The 26,290-nt window shown below is 45.0% G+C and overlaps 2 protein-coding genes across 2 annotated transcripts in view; both read left to right on the top strand.

Annotated features, from left to right (window-relative positions):
• LOC125095612 (WD repeat-containing protein on Y chromosome-like) overlaps positions 1-26,290 on the top strand; it is a 136,195-nt gene that overhangs the window by 60,070 nt on the left and 49,835 nt on the right. Inside the window, 3 exon segments of the mRNA XM_047722051.1 lie at positions 1,434-1,479; positions 7,860-7,906; positions 23,814-23,931. Coding sequence (XP_047578007.1) covers positions 1,434-1,479; positions 7,860-7,906; positions 23,814-23,931 — 211 coding nt within the window.
• Positions 18,621-20,692, top strand: LOC125096277 (importin subunit alpha-1-like). The gene is made up of 2 exons (XM_047723084.1): positions 18,621-20,169; positions 20,344-20,692. The coding sequence occupies exons 1-2, from the start codon at positions 18,655-18,657 to the stop codon at positions 20,434-20,436; spliced, it is 1,608 nt and encodes a 535-aa protein (XP_047579040.1). The 5' UTR covers positions 18,621-18,654; the 3' UTR covers positions 20,437-20,692.

Genomic DNA, 26,290 nt, shown 5'->3' on the forward strand with positions numbered 1-26,290 from the left:
AAAGTCAATAAGCAAAATATATTCTATAATACTCTAAACAATTTTTAGAAATGAATAACATATTTATTTTTGGACTTCCTAGAAGTCAGAAAAAAAGAGGGAAACAACATCCATTAGCAGCTTCATATTGTCTATAAGATAATAATTAAGATGTTTAAGAGACACTCAGATTTCTGGTACTGACACAAAAAAGAAACGTCTCTCTAGGTCCCTTCTTGTGTTTGGAAATGAACAAGAAATAAATCCAATATAAATGGACAAATGATTTGCCAGATTTAATGTGGCTACATAATGTCAAACAAGTCTTGCAGTTGTAACATTGATGCTTCCCAGATATGGGTGGGTGTCCACCTCTTGCATCCACATAGCCATTTCACTGGTTTTGATGAGAAATCCAACCGCAGGACGCCTGGGTGGCTCAGTTGGTTAAGTGTCTGCCTTTGGCTCAGGTCATGATCTCAGGGTCCTGGGATTGAGTCCTGCACGGGGGGGGGGGGGGGGGGGGGTGCGGGTGATCCCTGTTCAGCAGGGGGTCTGCTTCTCCCTCTGCCTGCTGATCTCCCTGCTTGTGCTCTCTCTCTGACAAATAAATAAATAAAATCTAGAAAGAAAGAAAGGAAGGAAGGAGGGAAGGAGAAAGGAAGGAAGGTAGGTAAGTAGGAAGGAAGAAATCCAACCACACCAAGCATTTTGTGATTTTTGCAGATGAAGCTGAAGATTCCGGGGGTCACAGGGAAAAGTGGTGCACTCGGGGTCTTGCTAGTTTCTGCCCACTCTCCTCACTATCTCCTCCTGTCTAGCCTCTTCATCCCTCCTCCCTGCCTCCCTGCCCCTCCTGCCAACACCACCCATGCTTAAGCCTTCCTCCATGGAGCAGTCATTACCCTTTTCCTGGTACCAGCCAGTGTCACCCAAACCATTAGAACCAGCCATTTACTCAAAGTGGGGAGTTGCCACATTTTCCCATAAAAACCTGGCTCCTCTTGTCAAAAGAATGTCCGCACTCTTCATCTTACACACGTGGACTGCGGAGAGCCAATGGTCCCTCCATCCTTTCTCCAACTCCCACCTGATGGGAGGGATCCCTGCCACGTGGGCTGTGCCTGCCACGCCTTCCAGGCTGGCCAACAGGATTTAGCGTCAGCTTCACAGAGGAGCACCTCCTTACAGTTATCTCTCAGCTCTGGCACTGACTTTATAAATAAGTTTCTTATTTTAATTACGAAGCTGCACAGGGGAAGTAGACAATTAAATGAAGAGAATCTGAAATCACTTCTGATCTGGGCGAAGTAAACAAGTGTCTATTTCCAAGACAGTTCTACAAATAGAACACGGGCATGACATAAAGGACACTTGTCAGATTCACCCCACCCCCACCCCTGAGCTTGTTCTTGATGTCTGAAGATGTTTTCCCTTCATGTTCTCTGCTTTAGTTATGAAGATCCTGACAAGTGCCTGATTCTCTACGGTGATGATCAGGTAGGTGCCGAGGGTAGAAGGAGAGCGGTAGGCATTTACTCAAGGGTCAGAAGACCATCTACCATTCTTTCAGGGAGAAGCAAGGGGGAGAAAAGGAGGGTGGGAGCATCTGTGTCTTAAAGCAGAGACGAAGAAGAAATACAACATTATGTCAAATAAAATAAAATACGAAGAGGTAACATGTATGAAGTGATGGTTCATATGCCTGGTGTTGTGCTTAGTGCTTTCCATTTGACCCATTCAGTTCAAACCATGAGGTGATGTTAGACGGCCATTTGTGAGAATGGGGAAACTGAGGCATGGAGCAGTCATGCAATTTCTGAGTGTACATGCTACTGGGAGGTGATAGACTGGGGCTGGAACCCAAGCAGTTTGATCCAAGTCTGTGAGTTTCACCACAATGCTTTACTGGCTTCGAAGTAAAACAGAGGGATGTTCTAGGTCAATGTGTGAAGAAACAGGGCCCGAATGAAGAAACCAGTCTGAAAGCAGTGACATCAGAGCACAGGGAGAAAGGGCACATCTGATTTGTCCCCCATTAGGCAGGAGAGGGTCTTGCAAATCAGGGCCAGAAGGGAGAAGTCCCTTCTCTGTACTCTGTTTCCCAGTTACAAATAAGATTTAGATGCAGTTTCCAGTGGGAGAGGGGACGGAGTGCTGTAAACACAACTAAGGTTGAATGCTCTGGTAGCCTAGGATCTGCCTGAAGAAAGTATTAGCACAGGGCAAAGACGGACCACCAGGAGGGCACTAGCTCCTCGAGGGAATGGAGGAAGCTGGGCAGAAGAGGAAGGAAGATGGAACCATCGCCGACACTGAAATCCAATAGGTCCCAATTTCTAATTTTGCTCTCTACTTCCCCTAAAGCCTTTTAATGCAGATTTAAAATACACACACACGCGCGCGCGCATGTATACATACATACATACACACATATTTAAAAAACAAAACAAAACAAAACAAAACGAGCCGCAGGGGAGAGAGCTGACAGGCTCTTGTGCACTGACCTGGAGCCCAGAGGCCCTACGCAGGGGGAGCAGGCAATGACCTGCGCACTTCCCAACTGTAGGGGGCGCCGTTCACACAGACGAGGAGGTGAATGGTGTCCTCGGATTAATGCAGCGCAGCTTCCCCGCCTGGAATCTTTCAGATGGACTCTGGCCCGGGGATAGGATGGAAGAGGGGGGCATCCCCACCCCCACCCCTGCCGCGGGTCAGTCGTGCCCCTGTGGTCACCAGCCCCAGGCCCCTGGTAAATCGGGTCCCCCGGCTCCGCCTGTCTCCCTTGCTGCAATCCTGGGTGCGGTTCAGCCGGGTGCCCGCGGCGGTGGCCCGGCAGAAACCGGGAGGCGAAGCCGGGGCTGATGCGGGCGACCCTGCCTGTTCATTATCATGCAGGTTCATTGGTAAAAATGCAAATGTTTCGTTTCACTTCATCCTTCTTGCAGACTGTGCTGGGAGCAATAACTGGCTGCTCCCTACACCTGTCATCGCCGCAGCGCTGCTCACTTTGTGTAAAAGGCCTGCCACACTTCAGGTGTGTATATAGCAACCAACCCGCACGAAGCCCGCCTGCTGGAAACTCGATCATTCACTGCCCCCTAGTGGGCTATATGTGAATGAGCCGGTACACCCTGTGTTCTTTTGATTTCGCCTCTAAGCAAATCAGAGTCGCAGTTTAGGTCAGGAGGAGTTTGTCAGAGTCCTGCTTTGGTCATCGCTGCTGGTTTCTGTAGTTCTTAATTAACAGCATTTAAATAACATAAAATGTCAGTCGTGGGGGACTCTTTGTGGAGCTGTATTTGAATGTTAAAAAGCCAGGACATTTTCCAACAGTGTTTGAGTCCTCATTTGATGTTTCTTTTTTAAAAAAATCAAATTTTCTTTAGAAAAAGGCTTACAGTGAGTGCAGCATCTACGAGTTCATGTTGCCAACCTGGCAAAGCCATCAGTTGCGCCCGAGAGAGAAAGAAGTGTGTTTTAAGGCAGAAATACTGGCTGTGCCTGTCTTGTCACCTAAGCATGCTCTGGCAGGCTTCAAGGTCTCCACAATTTGCATACTTCTTGGAGATCACACACTGATGACCTGGAATTGAGGACCCAGTGACACTCAGCAGAAGGGAAGCTACATTTATAATATGCCCACGAAGGCCAGGGGGACTGGTTTCACCAACGTCATACCACAAAGGTTCTCTTGATGAGTGATTATCCTTGGGTTTCATTAGATGATTGCCTCTAGCCCAGGATCATGCACTTTCAGATCATTTGATAATATTCATCAGTGCTACTTACTCGGCATACTGAGAAACTTGTTTCTTAAAATTAATAGTCTACTTTCATACCCTTTCTGAGCTATTTGCTCATTGCAAGGACTTGAGCAGACTTGTAATTATCTCAGAGTTGAGTGACTTCATTGCTCTGACCTTTTGGCATATCTACTACTAGAATATTCTAGACAATAGAATAACTCCCTTTCCATAGCCTGGACTCTTGCCATAAAGACCTCCATTGATAGAGTCTAGGGCGACCACGCCCAAAGGCTTCCCTTGTGTATGGATTAGCTTCTCACTTATGCATCTAGAGTAATGCTAGTTCAGTACCATCCTTGGGAGAATTGACAAAATCATCCCACAAACCATTTTCTGGGCTTTGTGGTACAGATGAGGAAATTGGGCTCAGATGGTTACAGAAGTGGAATCTGGGTGAGACAGGCAGAGAGATGCTATACCCATCTCTAGGTCAGCCCTGTTCGTTTGATGCATTTATTTCAGGCTGATTGTAGGGTCAGCAGAGCCCTGATGAGAGGAAACTTCCAAGAGAGAAAAATGTTGGTGAGAAAGCTTTGGTGGATAGGCACAGAGCAGAATTCAAATTTTTCCACCCCATGTACATCAGAAACGGCAGGAAATGAAATGCTTCAGAGTTCTTCCGAAGCAGACTGTAGTTTTCCTCAGACGATCACAGGAAGTGCTGCTGGTGATTCACCAGGTTAAACTTTTCCTCCCAGTCAGAAGTAAGTGGAAGTTGCTGTGCACAGTGGAGGCTCAGAGGGCTAATGGGCATGGGGCGGGGAATGGGGAGGCTTGTTTACTAACTGGTCAGAGCTCCTAGCCGTAAACTCAACGAGCCTGCTAAAGAATATGGTGAAACTCTCACCATGGAAACTTCCAATACAATTATAAAAATTAAATAGGCTTGGGGGATAACTTACCAGGGAGAAATAGGTCAATAGCAGTGCCTTCCTGTAAGTCCCCATTACAGCCCAACGAAGTCCTCTGACTGCCTATTTTATTAAAGTTGGGCAGGCTGCCCATCGAATGGCTCCATTTTACCTGGCCTAGTTTCCCCCCGGTCAATCAACACGTGTCATAGATCCAGAGGCCCCAGAATGGGGCGATCATCTGCTCTATCCCCGGGCCTCCCCAGCCCATAGCTCCGAGATATCATCTCTAAAGAGGTGCTCGAGTTGGGACTGAATTAATTGTCAGAGGCACAGAGAAGGCACAACAGAGTAGGGTCATGGGTGAAAGCTAAGAATATTCTTTCATCTGCCTGGGGAATTTTACAACCTAACTGGGAGAATCAAGACAGAGCATGTGTGAAAAGCTTTAAAAAGTGCACATAAAGGAAACACATAGAGCGCAGCCCGCAGCCTGTCTTTCTGCTTTGGAAGCTCAGCTGCTTCGGATGATGAGAATGACCTGGGTGCGTGTCCCTTGTAGACGGCGGGAGTGCTCCAGCAGGCAGCCGTGTCCAGAGACAGTCCCTGATCCGAGCTGGTCATCCTTCAGCAGAGGAGCTGGCTTTCCCCAAGGCTTCCCCCATGGCCCGATGCTGCAGCCTCCCCTGCTGGTCTCCAGCCAAGCCGCCTCAGGGGTCAACAGGAGTGGGTTTCATCTAAGGGGTTTGGAGCTGCTGCAGCTGTGGCTGCGGGCCGCTGGGGCAGTGGCTCTAACCCGGCCTCTCCTGTGGCAGTCTACACAGATGCATGATTGAATGAAGGATTCGTCCAAGCCCTGTGTCACATTGGCCATCTGGAAAGGAGCCAACCACTCATTTAGCAAATTGCTCTGTTTAAATGCAGCTGCTGTGTCTCGGCGTTTACACTACCAAGACAGATCGCGTGATTCCTCTTCCTTCATTTATCTAAGCCGTTCCTCTCAATCCACCAGGAACTTAAAAAGGCTGTTAATGCATGACAAGGCACTTGACCCGCATGATTTCCAAACCGAGGAGGAGCATCAGTCTTGTGCCGGGTTGTCCTTCCCTCAAAAGCAAGGGCACCTTGCCTGTGCTCCCTGTCTTAATGAAAGCTGCCTTTATTAAGAATCCCATTAAGCTCCACAGTGTCCAGCTATCCAACACTGTAAATATTATCCTTTAGAAACACATCCAGAGGCCCCGCACCGGCAGCTGGCTTGGTCATGCGAGCTTGCCACGACAGTCTGACCTCGGACCTCAGGACTCTGGACAGAGCGTGGTGTTTGGCCCCCTGGTGCCTCTCTCCATTTGGAAAGATGGATTCCAGTCGTTAACACAGAATGTCAACAAAGCCTCTGAGATGATTTGATAAGACTTGGAAGCAAAATGATTTCAGACTAGAAGTGAGCTCTCCATTTTTGTTTTTTTTGTTTTTGTTGTTTTGTTTTGTTTTGTTTACCTTGGTTTCCTTTTTTTTTCTAAAGGAAATGGTTTTAAAAAAAAAAAAAGGTACTCCTGAGGCGAAGCAATTTATTGTCAGGCTGCCACGGGTCCCCAAGACCTACTACTGATTATGATCTGTTATTTATCAGGCAAATAATCCTGATATGACCACTGGCTTCATCAACTGCTTAGCTTAATTGGGGTCACGGTATCATTAAGTCTGGAAGCCGGAAGCCAGAATAAGTGAGTGTTAATTAAATTAAATATCATCCGATCAGCCCTTAGCTAGGCCCACTGGAAGAGAAACTAAGTAGTACAATAAATGATGTTTGCAGTTAAATCCTATGGGGGACAGGGAGCAACACATACAGGCGTACTCAGCACAGGGTAGCTGTGAGGCACACGGGCTTCGAGTCATATCAGGTGCAAGGAAGTTGCCAAGAGGGACAAGGCACCAGCAAGAGCTGAGGGAGAGGGGATGTCTCAGAGGAAAGAGCTGCTTAACAGCGGAACATCCAGGGAACTTGAGGGACACGAGAGCCTGAGAAAATTCCATTTGATTTATTAGAAATGGAACTAGTGGTGAGAAAAATGTCAGCGGAAGAACACGGAGACAGATTGCAGGGCTCTAAGGAGGGAGTGTGGAGTGAGAAAACAACACATTAACTAGGAGAAATGTGGAGAGAGGGGAACTGTATATGGTGGTTTCTTGAAATAAATCAAGGTTCTAAATGATACTATAATTGTATGGAAAGTGACGGGACCTAAGGATGAGAACATAATTCTCATTAATAGATTATGCACTGGAAAAATATTACATAAGTCCCATGCCACAGAATTTTGGGGTGTATGTCATACTAAGGTAAAACAAAAACAAAACAAAACAAAAAAACAGCATAGTGAGAGTCCAGAGATTTCCAGAAATGTGTATCCAGACCGAACAAAGAAATGACATTACAGAGCTAGGCATGCCACATATCGTGAACCCAACTAAGACCACAGCTGGTTCCACTGCTGATTCACCTGAGCTCAGAAACCACATGAAATTTAGCAAGTTCAGTGCTTATGCCCCTTAACACTTCTGGTACTCTGGGTACACCTTCAACCTCTCTCTGCCTCCATCTGCAGAATGGAAAGAATCAAAGTGCCTACCCCCCAGGATTATTGTGAGGATTCAACGAGATGAGGCATACAAAGCAGTGTGTGCAGACCTGCTACTTGTTCAAGGAGATATTCTTTAATCACATGGATCCCAGAGAATACTGTAGCAAGCCCCCATCCCCAAACCTGTAGCAGTTAGTTCCTACAAGAAAGGGCGTGTTTTGCTACTTTATACACCTGCTATAATGCCAGGGTTTTCCTCTGTATCTAATGCTGTTCCAAGTGCAGGTCATTGTGAGAAATGTCCTGGAATGAGCAAGGTCCTCTGTGTGCAGTCACTCACGACACTCTGTGACCCAGGTCCGGGCATTTGGACCGTATGGTCTGGCCATGCTCATGTCCCATTCAAGGTTATGGCAGTTCCACTTGCTGAATATGAAAGCCCATCTGCTCAGGGAGAGACAGAGAAGCCTGAAAAACTCTCTATTCCCTTTTAACTGGAAAAAAACATTGCTTGTTGATTCTGCCAAGAGAGCACAAGCTATTTATTAGAGCATGGGAAATAAATGGAATGTGTTGGCTCCTTACTTCGGGAGGGAATTTATTTTTCTTTTCTTTTTTAAACTGTGTTGCAGGGATGTGTGAACATTCTGTCTTTGGCTTCTGTAGGTGAACTATTAAGGTAAATATTGAAGTTAAAATCTAATTCTGAAAGAAGGGTATAATACATTTTTAAGCAAGGACATAGTCTCTTTATGTAACTATCCACATGGGGTAAAATAACAAATGGGAAAATGTTCTTAAGACAGCTTAGGGTTTGGATTAGCTTTTTCTTCCTTTCTTAGACTGTGTCTTCACTTTCCTACCCCCTGATACACTCAGTTCTCTGCTCCAATCATGGAGCCCCTATCATAGCTACAGTACCACTATGGCCCGCCAAAATTGGTACGTTTATTCATTCCCTCAAGATATGCTTCCTAAGGGTAGGTCCAGCCATTTTGCTTCGTTCAGGGTAGAGAGCAGTGAAGCCCAAACTAGTCACAGACAAAGCCAGGATGAACAGTTCAGCTAAACAGAAAACATTCAGAGGCTCAGATGAAGCACAACCAGTCTGCCCGATGTAGGCAAGCTGCTGAAACAGACAGCCCCCCTGAATTCGGTGGCTTCTCACAATAGAAACGTATTTCCTGCTCACCTAACAGTTCACAGCATGCATTTGGTGAGTGGCCTCTGTGTGGTGGTTCAAGGACCCAGCCACCCCCAGGACCTTGGACCCTCTACGTCCAGACAACAGATGAAGGAAGAGAGCTGAGTAGGGTCAGACAGGAGGATTTGGGGACCACATCTAGAAGTGCTTGGATTGCTTCTGCCCATAGTCCAGAAGTCAGTCACATGGTCACCTTAATTGCAATGGAACCTGGGACAGGTGAACAGTCACCGAGATGGCCGTGTGTGTGGTAAACGACTAGCCAGGCTTTACTACAAAGCCTGAAACTGAAGTACCAAAACCCCAACACACCGGGTGTCTTCTGTGATATGTCTCCAGGGGGCATGGACCCCCTCCCCCACCCGGGGAATTCTCTCTCCCTGTCACCTCTCCCTTTTGCCCCTTCTTTACATTCCTCTTTGCCCTGCCCAGCCTGCCGAACCCATCTCCTCGCAGGCTCCAGTGTGGGCCATGCCAGAATCTCGCGTGCCTCCAGGTCTTGGCTTCCAAACTACACATTTGAAGTATGCCGTTCCCTCCATCCTGGCTTTTCAAATCCCTCTCCCACCCTCAGTGCGTGGATGGAATCCTGTGCCTTCTGGAGCCTGCCCCATCACCGCGCGCAGCCCTCCTTCTGTAAGTCTCACCGTCTGCGCTGCCCCTGCAGCTTTCTCACTTACCACCTAGTTGGGAGGCTCTAGAGCGACGCCTCATCTTTTAGTAGAATGGATGCTGTTAGAAAGGACAGCACCTGTCCTCCAGACAGGAGAGCCGGGGGAAGGAGGCTGAGGAGATGGGAGATGCCGGCTTGCAGATCCGGTCTCTGTCCGTGTGTTCCCTGCAGTGTGGCTGTCTCCAGATCCTTACCTCTGCTCCCATGTCCCCACTCATACCCTGAAAACACCAATACTGACCCCCTTTCTTCCCCGAGGGGTTTTGAGAGTTGAATGAGGTAATGCAGGTGTATCCAGAAGGAGGACAAGGAAGATGAGTGCCTGGGCTCATCTGACTGAGAAGCATAGCCCATGAGTGTGTCCTGGGACTGGGGCTCAGGTGGCGGGCATCCCAGCACCTGCCAAAGGGCCAAAAAAGCCCTCGCTGTGTCAGCCGGACAGAGAGGGGAAGGAATGACCACCCGGGTGCTTCTTGGAATCTGGAGAAGTTTCATCGGAAGTGAATAGGAAGGGGTACGACAGGAATGAACATCCCTGGCTTTTGGCTTTGATGTTCATCAAACACCTTCCTTCAGAAGAAGCTGGCTAAGATCACTCTGTGGTAGCTACTCGGAGGGACATTTAATGCCCCCACGATAAGCGTGCTGTAGCACTCAAGACCGCCATGTAAATAAGCCCGTTCACCTGCCTCCCTGCAAGCTTTTGCTTTGCTTGGGCTGGGTTTGCTCCTGGAATATTCCCCACAGCAGCTGGAGTGGGCACAGGAGGACCCGGGGAAGCTCGCTGAAGGAGGGCCTGGCAAGTCCCACATGAAGAAGGTCATCTCTGGGATCTGGGCCACGAAGGGCTCCGGCAGGACTGCGACCTCCTTCCGCTTTGCTTTCCCCATCTGCAAGCCCGGGAGCCAATGCAAGCCGCGTCTTGGAGCTACTGAAAGGACTTCATTGTTAATGCTGAACACCAGTGCTACAACCATGAAACATAAATACCGCTTTGCCAACAATGGCCTCTTGATGAGGAGATGCAGGATTCCTCTGAATGGACGTATCATCAGGGAATTTGAAGCTGGCTGGAGAAAGTGAAAAACACTATCTCTGTAGGACATCTCGTTTGCTCCCTTTGGAGAAAAGTGGGTTGAAATCCAAGTGTCTCTTGCACTTTTACATCATTTTTGGAAGATGGCTAGAAGGAAGGATGCTGGACATGTGCCCTCTTCTATCTCTCCAGTTAGTCCTGGAGGTGACAAGTTTGTGCTCTTATCAGCTGAGGCCTCCCTCAGTATAAGGAGGGTGCCCTGGGAACAGGGTGAGGACCGCACAGCTATGCACACCTCACAGGAGAGAGCAGGAGCTCACGGCTGGTCCCGTCAGGAGAGAGGGACGCCCAAGCCATGTTGTGCCCTCAGAGGCCAGCTGTGTAAAGGAAAGGCGTTGGCAAATCACGGTTGGTGACGGGAACGTCCCAACGAGAGCTGCCCACTGTGGCCAGGGAACTGGGTCTGTCCCAGTCACACACTGGGGACAATGAGGCACTAACGCAGGATAAGGTGTGCTTCTGTGGGAATTTTCTGAGGTCATTTTGCCTTCACATATCATATCTCCCAGACACACATACCCGTGGAGGGAGGCACAAGGATCTGAAGACACCCCCACACCCAGCCACGCCGTCCCAGGAACTTGCCCACAGATATTCCCACAAATATTTCCTAAGGCAAATGGACAGACTCTTCACAGATGCCCCCAAATCCCCCTTCATGCTGCAGAGTAGCATACCCCTACCCACTCCTACCTACTCACATTCACCCCACAGATACCTGAGATATTCTGCAGTCACTCTCACACACCCCACCACCCCACACACACACCACTGACACCACATGGACTTTTGCTGTCACCCCCAGCATCCTCCGCAAACATCTCAAAATATACCCTCCAAACCCTTGCAGACACCCCTCCACACGTCTGCCGCAGATTTCCCTTGCAACACTCAGCCAAAGACATCTCTTAATTTCACCCCACAATTTCCCACCCAGACACAGCTACCCGGACAGAACACCACGCGTTACCCTCTGACACCCACATGGGCACGACAGAGTTGTGCTTCAAAACACCATCTAGAGATCCAGAGGCACACACACAGTCACTACCCCACATCGATCCCCTGTGAGTTACACACATGGATCCTGTGTGTACACACACACACACATGCACCGTCACACACAGACCTTGTACACACACACACTCACACACGGATCCTGTGTACACACACACACACACGCATGCACGGTCACACATAGATCCTGTGCACACACACACACTCACACATGGATCTTGTGCACACACACACACATAGTCACCCTGCACAGGTCCTTGTGTGCACACAGAGATAGACACAAGCCAAACATGCAAATATGTCCACCCCTCCACTCCTCGGCAATACTACCCACACACACAGACTCACACAGAGACTCATCACCTGCAGAGGCCTTTGCGAAGACCTCACAGAAACTCTCCCCCAAACACATGTAGCCCAGCCCCTCACAGGTGTAACAAACACAGATGAAGACACGGACACGTAGCTTTACTTCCTTGATTTGTCACTTCAGACAATCTGCTAGCTATAATCTTATAAATCAATAAAAGTTCTATATTGCAAACCACTGGGGATAGGGTGCACCCCTCTTTGGTCATGGGGGATTGAAACAGAATTTTTCCATTGCCCTGGCTGGCCACTGAGAAAGCCAGGAAGGGGACCAGACATCTCGTTGTGCCCACGAAGAGTGCTGAGCGCAGCTGGAAGACTGAGGTGTGGCTTCTGGATCATGCCAGATGCATTTGTCCCCTACAGCCCTGTCAGGGAACAAAGTCAGCTCTGACCCCTTTCATGCAGGAGGTTGTTGTCCTCCCCTTGGAGATAGCTTTTCTTCCCACACGTCCCTGCAGCTGGTTTTCCTTATAATACGAAAGCAAAAGCCAAAAAAAAAAAAAAAAAAAAAAAAAAAAGGTAATGCTCTGAAAAAAATCGTCAAATTCTCTTAGAAAATAGGTGCTTCCAAAGAGGGGTATAATAGTATGGTGGCTGTTAGAAGGAGGAGGGGCAAGACACGGGAGATCAAAAAGAAAACCAGGAGGACGGATAAAGGGATTAGAATGCAAGAAATAGCCCCGACCAGCTGGCGGCCATCTGGGAACTATGAAGAAAGGGAAGAACAAAGTTGTTGAGTTTCTAGCAAGTGGGTACAGTTTTATCATGAGAGGAGGTTACTGCTTTGAGGAACTGGAGAGAAGCCAGAGCCTTGCCAGCCATTAAAAAAAAAAAAAATCTAGTGGTTTCCCTAAGGCTTGGATTACAGTGGGTTTGCTCCTGTTTCAAGTAAACCAGCTAAGGACATGATCATTTCAGGGAAAGTTAGAGGGTGTCTGAGGGTAATTGGGAAATTGAGAATTAACCTCTGGGTGTCAGTATGGAAATGGACAATAGAGAAATGAGGAAATGTACTCAGTTGTGCCTCATATAGAGGTTGTTTTTAAAGCATCAGATAAAGGACGTCTGGGTGGCTCATTTGGTTAAGCGTCTGCCTTTGGCTCAGGTCATGATCCCAACAGTCCCACATGGGGCTTCTTGCTCAGCGGGGAGCCTGCTTCTCCATCTCCCTCTGTCCCTCCCCCCAGCTTGTTCTCTCTCTCAAATAAATAAAATCTTACAAAACAAACAAACAAACAAACCCTCAGATAAGAATGTAGGGAAGGACAATGGCTATAGGATAGGCTGTCTAGAGGGGAGAGAGACCATAAAACCCATATGTACACCATAATACATAGAGATAGTAAGCATCCACTCACCTTTGTCTTTGCCATCCACCAAAAGTTACCATCTCTTCTCTCTCCTCGACCTCTGCGACTGGCATCCCTAGCCCTGTGTGCCTGCTCCAGGTTGGTTATCCCAGTCACTCAGCTCTACATTCAAATAATTGGTCACCAAGTCCTGAAAATTCTCTCTCCTTAGTAACTACCACCTGTGCCCTCCTTTCTCTCTCCTCAGCCACTTCTCACATCCAACCTATCATCACCATCACAGAAACAAATTTTTCGCCGAACTCCCCAGCCTCCAATATCAAACCCCCGCAGATCATTTCCCATATATTTTTATAAAATCTTTCACTCATTCGACAAGGATTTATTGAGCATCTACTGTGTGCCAGTCTTCATCCTAGTTGCTTGGGACACAACAGTGAACACAACAAAGATGTCTATTGGATACCTAGTTAGATAACTTCTAGTGGGAGGAGAAAGACAATAAACATAATAAATTATATGATATCCTTGAAGGCGATAAGTGCTGTGGAAAAAAGGGAAAAACAAAGCAGGGCACAGGGTATCATCAGTGCCGAGGGCATGTGTGTGTGCATAGTGTGTGTGTGTGTGTGAGAGTGTGTGCACACACGTGTGAGTGTGGATTAAAATAGGGTAACCAGTGTAGTCGTCTTTGAAAGTCTTGTATTTGCGCAAAGGCAGTGAGGGAGCCACAGGGATATTGATGGGGAAGAACATTCCTTGCAGACAGAACATCCAGAGAAGGGCTCTAAGGCAGCACAGCAAGCATGCCAGTGTGGCTGGAACAGAATATGTGCAGGGGGTGGAAGGCATGAGGTCGGAATTAAGGGAAGTTCCCTGAGGTCTTGTTGTAGGATGGAGCCATGGCAGGATTTTAAGCAGTAGGGGACATGCTCTGACTTCTGTGTTGAATGATTGCTCTGCTGCTGATGGTGACTCAGACCAGGGGGAAGCAGAGGGGACTGTGAGAGATGGTGATGTCTCTGCTTTGCAGAAAATCCTTCAGTGACTTTCTTTAGTCAGATAAAATCTGAACGTGTCAATGTAGCCACCAAACACCAAACACCAAATAAGCAGGATTTGGGCCCTGCTTAGTTATTCAGATTCATCTCTCATGGTATTTCCACACTGCAATGGCCCCCATGTTCTAAAGCCAGGTGGGCATTTAGTAAGCATCCTCTTCTCTTCTCTCATGATCCCATGAGTCTGTGTAGATGACTTCCTCTGCCTCAACCACAGTGCCCTTCTGGGCTTTCACTAAACCTCTTTTCCTCAAGGAAGACTTTCTCTCCTCTCCATACCATGCATCCCAAAGCAGTCCATGCATACTTCAATGATTGGGATTATAGCTCTGAGACAAAATGTTCTGTCCACAATCTGTCTCTTTCACTAAAATGGGAACTTTTAGAGGGTAGTAATTTATTTTTGAGTCCTTCGTAGACATTAAATAGACAGATGGACGACTGATGGATGCATGGATAGAGACAAGGATGATGGACGCATGGATGGATGGTTGCTGGCTCTTCATCAGGTCTTGAATTTAAGGGATTTTATTTTTAGTCAAAATTAGTTAAGCATTAGAAAATGCATAAAAACGATTTATAAGACATTAACTTCTTCATTGTTGAAGAGATGGCTGAAGGAGTGTGCTCAGGTAACCACTTGTGAGCATACGTACTCATCAACTGCACGTGACAGCTGTGTTGCTGGAAAGTTGAATATAAGAGGAATTTTGATAAATGGCCTCTTATTTGTCCGTTGACCAAATATAATTTCAGCCATGCTTTATTTTCTTGACACGCTATTCAGTTAGCAGTGGTTCACACTATAACTTTATGTTCCTTGATATTCAGTTATTCTCTACCAGCCTCCCTCAGACTATCATTCAGCTGAAAGGATCCATTTCTGTTTGGCAAAATACTGAGGAGGAAACTTTTAGAACAGGAGGGGTCTTTTTGCAACACATAAGCATCTCCTAGTTCATCTCTTTTTCTAGGGTTGTCATCGCCCAGTTAGGGCTTCAGCGTCTTCTTCTTCTTCTTCTTCTTCTTTTTTAAGATTTTATTTATTGATTGATTTGTCAGAGAGAGAGAGAGCACAAGCAGGCAGAATGGCAGGCAGAGTCAGAGAGAGAAGCAGAATGGCAGGCATAGGCAGAGAGAGAAGCAGGCTCCTGCTGAGCAAGGAGCCCGATGCGGAACTCGATCCCAGGACCCTAAGATCAGGACCTGAGCCAAAGGCAGCAGATTAACCAACTGAGCCACCCAGGCATCCCAAGGGTCTTCTTATCTTGAGAAATGCTTTGACATGTTGGTTGTAAGGGTTATACCAGCAGTGGATTCCTTCCCCACCTATTGCTTCAGGAAGGCAGAGGAAACAATTCCCTGATGGTGGCTAGAGACATATTTCTCATTCCCTGTAATCTCTGGAGGACAACACCAGAAGGAGAAAATTCTCCCTCCAAGTGTCACTTCTTCACCAAGGCCATCGCTCTACAAAAGTACACTGTAGGCTGTATGGAAAATGAAAAGAAACAACAGCACATTTTCTCAGATTTGAACATTTGAACATTATTCCAAGCCTGGAGTAACTGTAATGTAGTCAGAGGTTTAAATAATAAATGTGAAGGATTCTGAGTGAGGTCTCAGGTAGGCATCATATTTAATTTGTGACCTTCCAAATTGGCTTGCCCCCACCCCCAGAAAAAGGGAACTTCTATCTCAAGGCAGTCCCCCAAAGTGAGGGTTATTTCTAGATATTAGAAGGCAAACCCTTCATGACTCCAAATAGACTTTACACCCTTCCAGGAAACAGGATAGGTTGAACACAAGCCTCTACTTTTACTCCCACCCAAACAAAATTCGTCTGAACAGCAGGAAAGGGATTTTCCCTCCTTTGAAGGCACAACCCCACAAGGATAAGGTGAATGGAAACAGCAGCAGCAAAATGTGGAATTTGGAAAGCGGATAAACACATGGTAAGTAACTTAGGAGACCCCAAAAACTAAATCCTTAGGTCAGCCATGGGAAAAGCTGAGAGCCAAAAAACCATTCTGCAAGGAAGAACCCCATGCCTCTCCAGCGGCCCCAGGTTTGGCAGCACTACCAGCTAGATCACTGATCCCATACTTTCTCCTTTTAGGCAGGAAATAGCAATCCAATGTAATTATTATCTTTGGAGGAACAAGATAAAATCCATTAAACAAGAAGTTGCCATTACAGAGGAAAATTTGGGGAGTAAAAAGTTCTTGGAATTTAAAATTGCGACATTTTTTTAACTCAATAGAACAGTTAGAAGACAACATTCTCCCAAAACATAGAACAAAAAGACTAAAAAATGTGAAATAAAAGAGAAAAGATAAGAAAACCATAGGACCAGTCCAGGAAGTACAATATCCAAGTATTGGGCACACAAAAAAGGGGAAAAGAAAGGAAAGAAAATAATCAAGTAAACAGTTTGAGAACATTTCCCAAAACATTAAAGGCAAAAAGAAGATTCTAGAAGTGCCAAGAGGAGGAAAGTCAGTTCACTATGTACAGGGTTAATACTCACAATGGATTTTAACTTCACCACAGCAGTACTGGAAGCAAGAAGGCAATGGAGCAATCTTTTCAAAAAATCTAAAGGAGGTGGGCCTGGCTGGCTTGGTCGGTAGAGCATGTGATGCTTGATCTTGGGGTTGTGAGTTCAAGCCCCACATTGGGTGTAAAGATTACTTAAAAATAAAATCTTCCCAAAAAATCTGAAGGAAAACTATCTCCAGTGTTGAATTCTACACCCAGATAAACTATTATGGAAATGTGGGACTAGAGCAAAGTAATTTTCGACGACGTAAAGTTTCAAAATGTACTTCTCACATATGGGTACTTTTCAGAAAAGTTCTGAAGGATTTTCTATATAAAATGAGGGAGAAAACTGAATAGGGGAAGAACCAGGATACAGCAAACAGGAGATACAAAGAAGAGGAGCAAATGGCGTCCCCAGGATGACAGGAAAAAGAGGGCCCAAGATGGCGGCTGTGGACCAGGTTAGGGCAGCCAGAGCAATTCAGAAGATGAAGCCAATGAAATGAATGTTTTGTGGAGCTGGATGTCTTGAAAGAAGATTGAGATGGTGGGTAAAAAATGCTAAGTACTTAGAAGTCTAAGCAAGTGAAAGCAGAGGGTCAAAAGATAATACCCCAGTCTGAGAAACCAAAAAAAAGCAATGTAGGTATGTTATTTAGAGACATGGAATAGATACCAAATTATCATCAAAAATAATGTGGAGACCCTTGGGGATGGAAACAAGGAGAGGAGTTAAGTATCTCAAATTTGCAGAACTATTTTACTTTTTAAAGCAAGTATATACAGCTTAGATAGAGATAATAACTTCTAATAGGAAAAGAAAAACAAAATATAATTACTCACCCTGTCTGGAGTATTCAGTACTGGATACCACAAGGCACCGTTCCTCTTGGCACATTACCTCCTGCATTCAAGCCATGTATTCCTCATGTTTTTCTTATAAATTAATGTTTTGAACCTAAATCCAGAGCTTTCCTTCTTGCTAAATTTCACCTTATTGATTTTTTACATCCTTAATCCATTTGGTTAAAATAATTTTAAATGCTGACATTGACATCCAGGAGATTCTCTCTTTTATCTTTGTGCAGTCAATAAATTTAATAGTACTTTAGTGAATTCTTACAGGTCCTAGAGAAGACCATGGAACAGTGCACAGTGAGAGGTGAGTCCTAGGGCATGCCACTGAAACCTTCCCGTAGGGTGGGATTTACCTTGTATTTTTCATTTCACTTTGACTAGAGGTGTTCACTCATTTGCTCAAAAGATATAATCCAAGACCACCTTTGGGGGAAGTATGGGAAAGAACTGGTAATAACAATTCCAGGAATATTTGTTTCTCTCAAGTCACAGCAGGACAATTCACAGTATTCTTCAGTTGCACTTGGGTGAAAAAGAATGAATCTGCTGGAGCTTTGCCCTGTAATGGATGAGTCGTCTCCCCCAACATGCACAGGAACGCATGTACACACACACACACACACACACACACACACACACACACACACGGTGAAACAACTTCTCAGTGTACTGCTGGGAACCAGAGAACCAGAGTCTCAGGGGATACTGGCCTTCCACAGCCGTGGATCTTCTGAAGTATGGGAAGGTTTCTCATGTGTCACTGTGGAGAGCCCCACACTGCTTCTTAAAGGGTCCTGGATGGTGGGGGTGGGGACTTGAGGTTCCATCTGCATTGATAGCCTCCTCCAATCTCTGCTTCCTTGGAGATTCATGCTGGTGCTTGGATAATGTTAGTTTTGTTTTTTGTTTTTTGTTTTTTTTTAAAGCTGAAAGATAAAGTTCAAGGTGAACAATGGGCTCCTGATACAAACATACTCAAACTTAATCAAGCCAGCCCTATGGAGAACAGTTTAGAGTGGATGAAGAATTGATACAAGAAAGATTATTTAATTCTGTCCTGTAGGCCTCTTCAAACAAGAACAGCTTTTGTCATAAGTATCCCAGGAAATTTATCTACTTTATGCCTGGTGGGGATTAAAAAACAGATTATGAGTCTTGTCAGAATTAAAAAAAATATTAATGGACTGGTGGTGGACGTTTTGAGGGCAGCTGACCTGTAGCCTGCGCGACCCGGACCGCCTCCGGTGGAAGCCTGAGCCGGCCGTGTAGCTTTCTCCCTTTGTCTCATAACCATGTCCACCAACGAGAATGCTAATTCACCAGCTGCCTGCCTTAACATATTCAAGAACAAGGGGAAAGACAGTACAGAAATGAGGCGGCGTCGAATAGAAGTTAATGTGGAGCTGAGGAAAGCGAAGAAGGATGACCAGATGCTGAAAAGGAGAAACGTAAGCTCGTTTCCCAATGATGCTACCTCTCCACTGCAGGAAAATCGCAACAACCAGGGCACTGTAAATTGGTCGGTTGATGACATTGTCAAGGGCATAAATAGCAACAATTTGGAAAGCCAGCTCCAGGCTACTCAAGCTGCTAGGAAACTGCTTTCTCGGGAAAAGCAGCCCCCCATAGACAACATAATCTGGGCTGGTTTGATTCCAAAATTTGTGTCCTTCTTGGGAAGAGCTGATTGTAGTCCCATTCAGTTTGAATCCGCTTGGGCTCTCACCAACATTGCTTCCGGGACATCAGAACAGACCAAGGCTGTGGTCAATGGAGGCGCGATCCCAGCGTTCATTTCCCTGTTGGCATCTTCCCATGCCCACATCAGCGAACAGGCTGTGTGGGCTCTAGGAAACATTGCAGGTGACGGTTCCGGTTTTCGAGACTTGGTTATCAAGTATGGTGCAGTTGATCCGCTTTTGGCTCTCCTCGCGGTTCCTGATATGTCATCGTTAGCATGTGGCTACTTACGTAACCTTACTTGGACACTTTCAAACCTTTGTCGCAACAAGAACCCCGCACCCCTGCTAGATGCCGTCAAGCAGATTCTTCCTACCTTAGTTCGTCTCCTGCATCACGATGATCCAGAGGTCTTAGCAGATACCTGCTGGGCCATCTCCTACCTGACGGATGGTCCAAATGAATGGATTGAAATGGTTGTGAAAACAGGAGTTGTGCCCCAGCTTGTGAAGCTTCTAGGAGCTACTGAATTGCCCATTGTGACTCCTGCGCTAAGAGCCATAGGAAATATTGTCACTGGGACAGATGAACAGACTCAGGTTGTAATAGATGCAGGAGCGCTTGCTGTCTTTCCTAGCCTGCTAACGAACCCCAAAACTAATATTCAGAAGGAAGCCACGTGGACAATGTCAAACATCACAGCTGGCCGCCAGGACCAGATCCAGCATGTTGTGAATCACGGATTAGTCCCATTCCTCGTTGGTGTTCTCTCTAAGGCAGACTTTAAGACACAAAAGGAAGCTGTCTGGGCTGTGACCAACTATACAAGTGGTGGGACAGTTGAACAGATTGTATACCTCGTCCATTGTGGCATAATAGAACCATTGATGAACCTCTTAACTGCGAAGGATACCAAAATTATTCTGGTCATTCTGGATGCCATTTCCAACATCTTTCAGGCTGCTGAGAAACTAGGTGAAACCGAGAAACTTAGTATAATGATTGAAGAATGTGGAGGTTTGGACAAAATCGAGGCTCTACAAAACCATGAAAATGAGTCTGTGTACAAAGCTTCATTAAACTTGATTGAGAAGTATTTCTCTGTAGAGCTGCTCCAGAATTGGCAAGTTTTGGCAGCCCTCCCTCCCCTATTCCAATACTGAAATGTGGTTCAGCATCAAAGGTGTGATAAGCAGATGAAGAGCTTAAGAGTAAATACAGACTTCTCGGCAGACTACTGCCTGGAAATGTGCTATGTTTGCGGAATTATATCGTTTGGTTTTGTTTTTTAATACTTCCAGGAAGAGGAAGATCAGAATGTTGTGCCAGAAACTCCCTCTGAAGGCTATACGTTCCAGGTTCAGGATGGCACTGCTGGGACCTTTAACTTTTAGCTTGTACAGCCGATGCAGAAAGTTGTTTGTGGTGTGCTTTGTTTGGTAGAAGTTTGTCTTACTGTTTCTCTACTAAGAACTCTTTTTAAATGTGTTTTGTTATTGTAGCACTTTTTACAACAAAACTCTACTTGACCAGTTCCAAACTGTAAAAACTGTATGAAGCTCCTCCTCCCAGTGGGTTTCTTATTTCTATGTGGACTCTCTTCTCTTGCAGTGTCCTGTAAATAAAGATTAAATTCCACCCTTTTCTTTACTTCAAAAAAAAAAATTAATGGACCATAGAGAAACTATTATCAAAATGAAATATAAATTAAGATCAAGCCCTTGTTCCTTATTTTAGAGACTTTGTCCCCACCAGTTAATTCAGCACAAGATACTTAACCCATGTTTCCCAGCAGAATTTAAAAGTTTTTTCCAGAGTTTATCTCTTGAAATATGAATGCACGTTCCAATTAGTTACCTTTGAGTACTGAGCACCATCACCATCTCCTTAATCTCACCAGGTCTGTAAAATTGGCCAGTTTTTCTCTTCTGCCCCATTTCTGTCATGAAAATTCCTTCCAAGAAATTAAATGTATCCAGAGAAAAGTAACACAGATGAGGAATGGTATTATGAAGGAGAGGTTAATGGAAGAAGGTCAGAAAAGTTTTTATGTGAGAGAAATTTAAACAGGAGATTAATTGACAGAAAAAGTGAGTTGAGGGATTCTCAAATACCACAAAGGAAGGTGAAGGCTGAAGAGACATACTTGTTATTCCCTCTATTGTTAGAGAATAGACACTTCATAAAGTAACAATGCCAGACATTTTAAACTGCTTCTTGAAAATTGTTTTTAAGAAAGATATTCCATTTAACCAGTGAGATAAGATTCATTGGGGGTTATTGTTATGGAAGCCAAGTCAATTTAAAACATAAAATAAAATTTAAAAGGACAATTCCACCAGTAAAATGGGGGTTGTCAGGTAACCAGCATTGGTTTCTGAAGTGCCATAATCTGAAAGCAAAAACAAGACAAGTAATGGATCCTGAGTTCTGAAGTTTGGGAATTGATATCTACTCAATCCGTAATTTTCTGTACTCTTTGGCTTAGATGGGTAGGGGATGAAGGGTCTTGGGTGGAAAATTCAAGAAAAATCAGCAGCAAACTGCTTCATTAGGTATGGATGGTTGGGAAGGCATGTGCAAGAGGTGAGGTAACCTGACAGGAAATTTGGAGAGAAGGTGAGTACAAACATAGCCTCCCCTTCAACCCTCTATGACATGAGACAGTAGAGCAAAGGTTACAACAAACTAAGAGGGAGTGCTGAACGATCACCGATTTAGAGGGTCTCTTATAATTCTGACAGAACCACTACTCACAGAAAAATCTCAAGGAATCATTTTTGAGTGGATTGGGACATACAAATTTACTGCTTCAAAATAATCAAAAGTAATGATCAACTTCAATGAAAAAATAAACTGCCGTGCTAACAATGAAAAAGTACAGAGTAAGATCAATTAAAAAATAAACAATAAAATGAAAAGTGCAGAGTAAGAGAACTTTATTATGATGGAACTAATAAAATGGAAAAAACACAATTACTATGGGGAAAAAATCCCATATGGAGACTGCTTTGGGGGGAGCTAGTGTATTTCTGTGCTTAGTGATGGTGTATATAAAAATAGCTTACTTACAGGCTTCAGCGATACGATCACCACTCCAGCTTATATTTAACTCAAATATTTTCAAGGTCACCTTAAAGCATCCCTCAAAGCTCTAAACAGTCCATAACTCTGTGACATGTTGAACCACCCGAGCATCATTTGTAGACTATGGTGTACAGTCAGTCCAACCACTAAGAACGCTTTCAGCTGTAATCCAGGCTGCTTGGGTTTGAATCCCAACTCTTCCACTTTTGAATTTTGGCAAGTTAGCTAATCTGTGCCTCACATTCCTCATCTTTAAAAAGGGGACAATAATCATGCCTATCTCATAGGCTTATGGTGAGGAGTAAATGGATTAATATGTATAATGTGCTTGGAACAGTACTTAACACAGAATAAAAAGTGAAATGTTTGCTATTTTTAAATAACAGGAACAAATGACTAGCACAGGATAAAGGAATTTATCTTTCTTTCATTAACAAAAATGTCAAGATATAGATGGTTTCTGCATTGGTTTAGTTTATCGGTGGTGTCATGAAAGCCTCAGTCTCTATTATGTCACTTCACTATCTTCATTATGTTGGCTTTTTGTCCTTCAGCTTATGCCTCATGGTCTCACAATGGCTTCCATAGCTCTAGACATCATCTCACATATGGACTGTGTTTCAAAATCAGAAAGAGGGGCACCTGGGTGGGTCAGTGGGTTAAGCCTCTGCCTGTGGCTCAGGTCATGATCTTAGGGTCCTGGGATCAAGCCCTGCATCGGGATCTCTGCTCAGCAGGGAGCCTGCTTCCCTCTCTCTCTCTGTCTGCTGCTCTGCCTACTTGTGATCTCTCTTTGTCAAGTAAATAGATAAAACCTTTTTAAAAAATCAGAAAGAATGCTAGCCAGGGAAGAAGAAAAATGACAAAGAAAAATGAGAGAGAGAAACACTGCCTCACACTATTTTCATGTTTTCTGAAGATGCAAAATGTTTTCCCAGTGCCCCTCACCGATTTTACCTTATCCAGTTGGCCAGAACTGAGTCACAGGAGACCCTGGAGTCAAGGGATCTGTGCCTTGGGTTTTGAAGAGTGGGAAGAAGTGGGAGAGTACCTGTTGGGCAGACATGGGTCCCCCGCAGTGAATCTTTCCTCTGTTTTGTTCCAAATGCTTTGTTCCTGCTTCAGCTGTGAATGGACAATCTGTCTCCCAGAACATTCATGTGAATTAATAATTAAAGAGTTTTTATAATATGTGAGGTCATTTTGGAAATGGTCCATGCCACTGCCAACTTTTTCCCATTTCACTTCATGCATGGTACCTACAAGCAAGGTCCACTTCTTTGTAAGACTGACTTCAAAAACTCTATCTTCTTCTAAAAAACTGCTCAAACCTCAACTGGGTCACATAAGAATACCTAGAGTCCTCAGCCAGTCAACACTGGTTGAGTCCTTATTTTCTGCCGGGCCCTGTGGCGCTCTGAAAGCCTTCTGGTTTTACAAGTCTGGGCGAGAAAACAAGAGCAGCACATATTAAGCATATCCTGGAGTCCGGGAAAGGGAGGGATCAAATGGTCTCGCACAATCAGAGGGGATCCCATGGAGGAATCAGAAAGGCCTCAGAGAATAGGATGGAATTTGGTGGCCAGAAGGATAATTTGAGAAAAGGCTCCTCGTTGGGATAGCGTGGATGTGGGAGGGATGGTTGTTCTTACCCATTTGAGATTTTTTATATCTTTCTCCTTAGAACATGGAAGAAGCTGCCCCAAATTGAGAACATGCCAAACATTAGCATTAATAAGGCTGTGATCTCTCCAAATGTTAACTCTATCCGCTGGAAAGTGCATGGAGACTGGGTTACTCAGGTAAAAGAAGGAAGGAAGGATGGGAGGGAGAGAGAGAGAGAGAGGGAGGGAAAAGGAAAAGAAAAGAAAGAAAAGTTTAAGTAAAAGTAAATTGGGATTTGCCAGACTGATGTCTCTCTCCAGGTGTAGCAGCCAAACAATCAAATAAATATATATATTCTTTAAGAAGCGACCACTGTTTCTGAGGTAACTGTATTAACTTAGATGAAAACAAATAAAAAGAAATTTTGCATGAAATACCGGAAGAGTGCAAAGAATGATAGACATCTGGTTTCTGGCAATTATTCGGTTTGAACTTCCAGGCATGCTTGTTTTTGCGGCCACTGTTTGGGTCTGAAGGCAGTAGATGTGTTTTCCTTCCTCTTTTTTGGAAGGGGGGGTGGGGAGTCAACTCAAATGACCCAAGTATTTAGGACCAATAATATGACTTTGGACATAATAGCCTTTTCCTTGAGATTTCTACTGGCTCTGAGAAGCTAAATGTGTGTTTCTTAAACACATCAACAAGCAAGACATTGTTCTTAATGTTAAGGCAGCCTAGAAACCAAATACAGAGTGGACACGCTGTCCAGAGGATTCAAAAGAGAAGAGGAGTTTTTCAGTGTTAATAGAGCACTAGCTAGGGGAGGAGAGACTCCTGCCGACATCTTTTGTCTATTCCTAAACACATCAGGCTTAACGCAAGAAAGAAAGTTGCCATATTAGAGGGTAAAAGGAAAACTAGGAAAACGACCAAAATTTATTTGCTAAGTGAAAAGGAAAATTCAAGGGGAAGAAAATTTGGGCCAAGAAAATAACATTTGCTTGAAAGATTAACACCAACAAAGTTTCAGACACAAAGAGAAGAAAATAAAATACTGGGGTAGAAAGGAAATGTGAATTAATTAAGAGTACAAAAAGGAAACAATCCAACTAAATAACCACATGTAGAATTGCCATATGTAATCCCTATGTTTCTCGAAGGTGATTGGCCCAAGATCCTTTTCTTCTTCAGCTTTTTTGAGCTATCAACATATCATAAATTTATTCACTTTAAGCATACAATTAATGACTGTTGATAAATTTACTGAGTTAGGCAATTATCACCATAATGCAGTTTCAGAACATTTCCATCACCCCAATAAGACCTCTGTTAACCATGTAGAGTTAATCCCCATTCCTACCTCCAGTGCCAGGCAAGCATTAATCTACTTCCTGTCTCTATTGATTTGCCTTTACTGGCCATGTCATTTACATAAAATCATACACTATGTGGCCTTTTGTGCCTGGCTTCTTCTACTTTGCAAAATGGAGCCATGCTTAACGTGTGGACATTTTGCCCTACTGAGCTGCCAGCCCCCATTGCCTTGGAAGGTAGAAGGAACAATACCAAAATCCAGAGTCAGTGCCATCCAAAAGATGACCACACATGTAGCATTGGCTACATAGAATGGGAGCCAACAGAGGGGGGCCATACCATGAGAAAATTCTCCCACCACCCCACAAGGTGTGTTCATGATCTCCCCACTCAGAGGCCAGCCACCTGAGAGCCTCTTGAGGAGGCTGTTCCAACAGGGAAAAGACAGAGATAGTTCTGAGCTCTGTGGGTTGCTCGGGACACTGAATCTTATTATGCTTAGTTAGATCCCAAGCTCCAGAAACCCTCTCTTCACCTCCCAGACTTACCTTTTGTCTTCCTGTGTCTCTGGTCTTCTGGTTTCTGCCCGTCGTGGAGGTTAGAACCAAGGTTTATCTTCCGTAGGTGCCCCCTCTGAGCCTAGCATAGTGCCTGGAAGGTCTAAAAGAGAAACCAGTCATCCCTTGTAGCTAAAATGTTGCTCTTCCAACACTACTACGGCTTTACCCATTTCATATGTTTATAGTCTTAAAAAGGACTTCCTCCATAGGGAGGTGTCCTAAAAGCAGGGAAATGTTGTAAATCCCACTGACTCCAGTTCCCTGAACTAGAGACCAGCCCTGACACCTGCCAGAAGGCTCTGGTTCCCTAATCCTGGCATAGCTCCTTCAAGAGCCCGGCTCTCCATTTTGTTTTTGTTTTTATTTTTAAGATTTTATTTATTTGAGAGAGAGAGAGAGCTGAGCAGGGAGCCTAATGCGGGGCTCGATCCCAGGACCCCGGGATCATGACCTGAGCCAAAGACAGACGCTAAACTGACAGAGATACCCACGCACCCCATGGCTCTCGATTTTCAAAGACAGGGGAAGAGAGCCTTTTACCCTGCCCAGTATGATCCTCAGCATAGCATCCAATTTAAATGTGATTTATGGTGAAGGATAAGCTGTTTTCCCCATGAACCCCCTGCAATGATGCAGGCAGCATTCCGATTTTCTCAGAAATATCTAAAATACGTAGTAGAAT

The sequence above is a fragment of the Lutra lutra genome, chromosome 3, assembly GCF_902655055.1.
Source record: "Lutra lutra chromosome 3, mLutLut1.2, whole genome shotgun sequence".
Taxonomy (NCBI): Eukaryota; Metazoa; Chordata; class Mammalia; order Carnivora; family Mustelidae; genus Lutra; species Lutra lutra.

What these genes read in the sequence shown, in the direction of transcription:
- LOC125096277 (XM_047723084.1), top strand. Translation starts at nt 18,655, where the DNA reads ATGTCCACCAACGAGAATGCTAATTCACCAGCTGCCTGCCTTAACATA. An exon ending in AGCTGCTCCAGAATTGGCAA is followed by an intron (nt 20,170 to 20,343) that starts GTTTTGGCAGCC and finishes TAATACTTCCAG; the next exon opens with GAAGAGGAAGATCAGAATGT.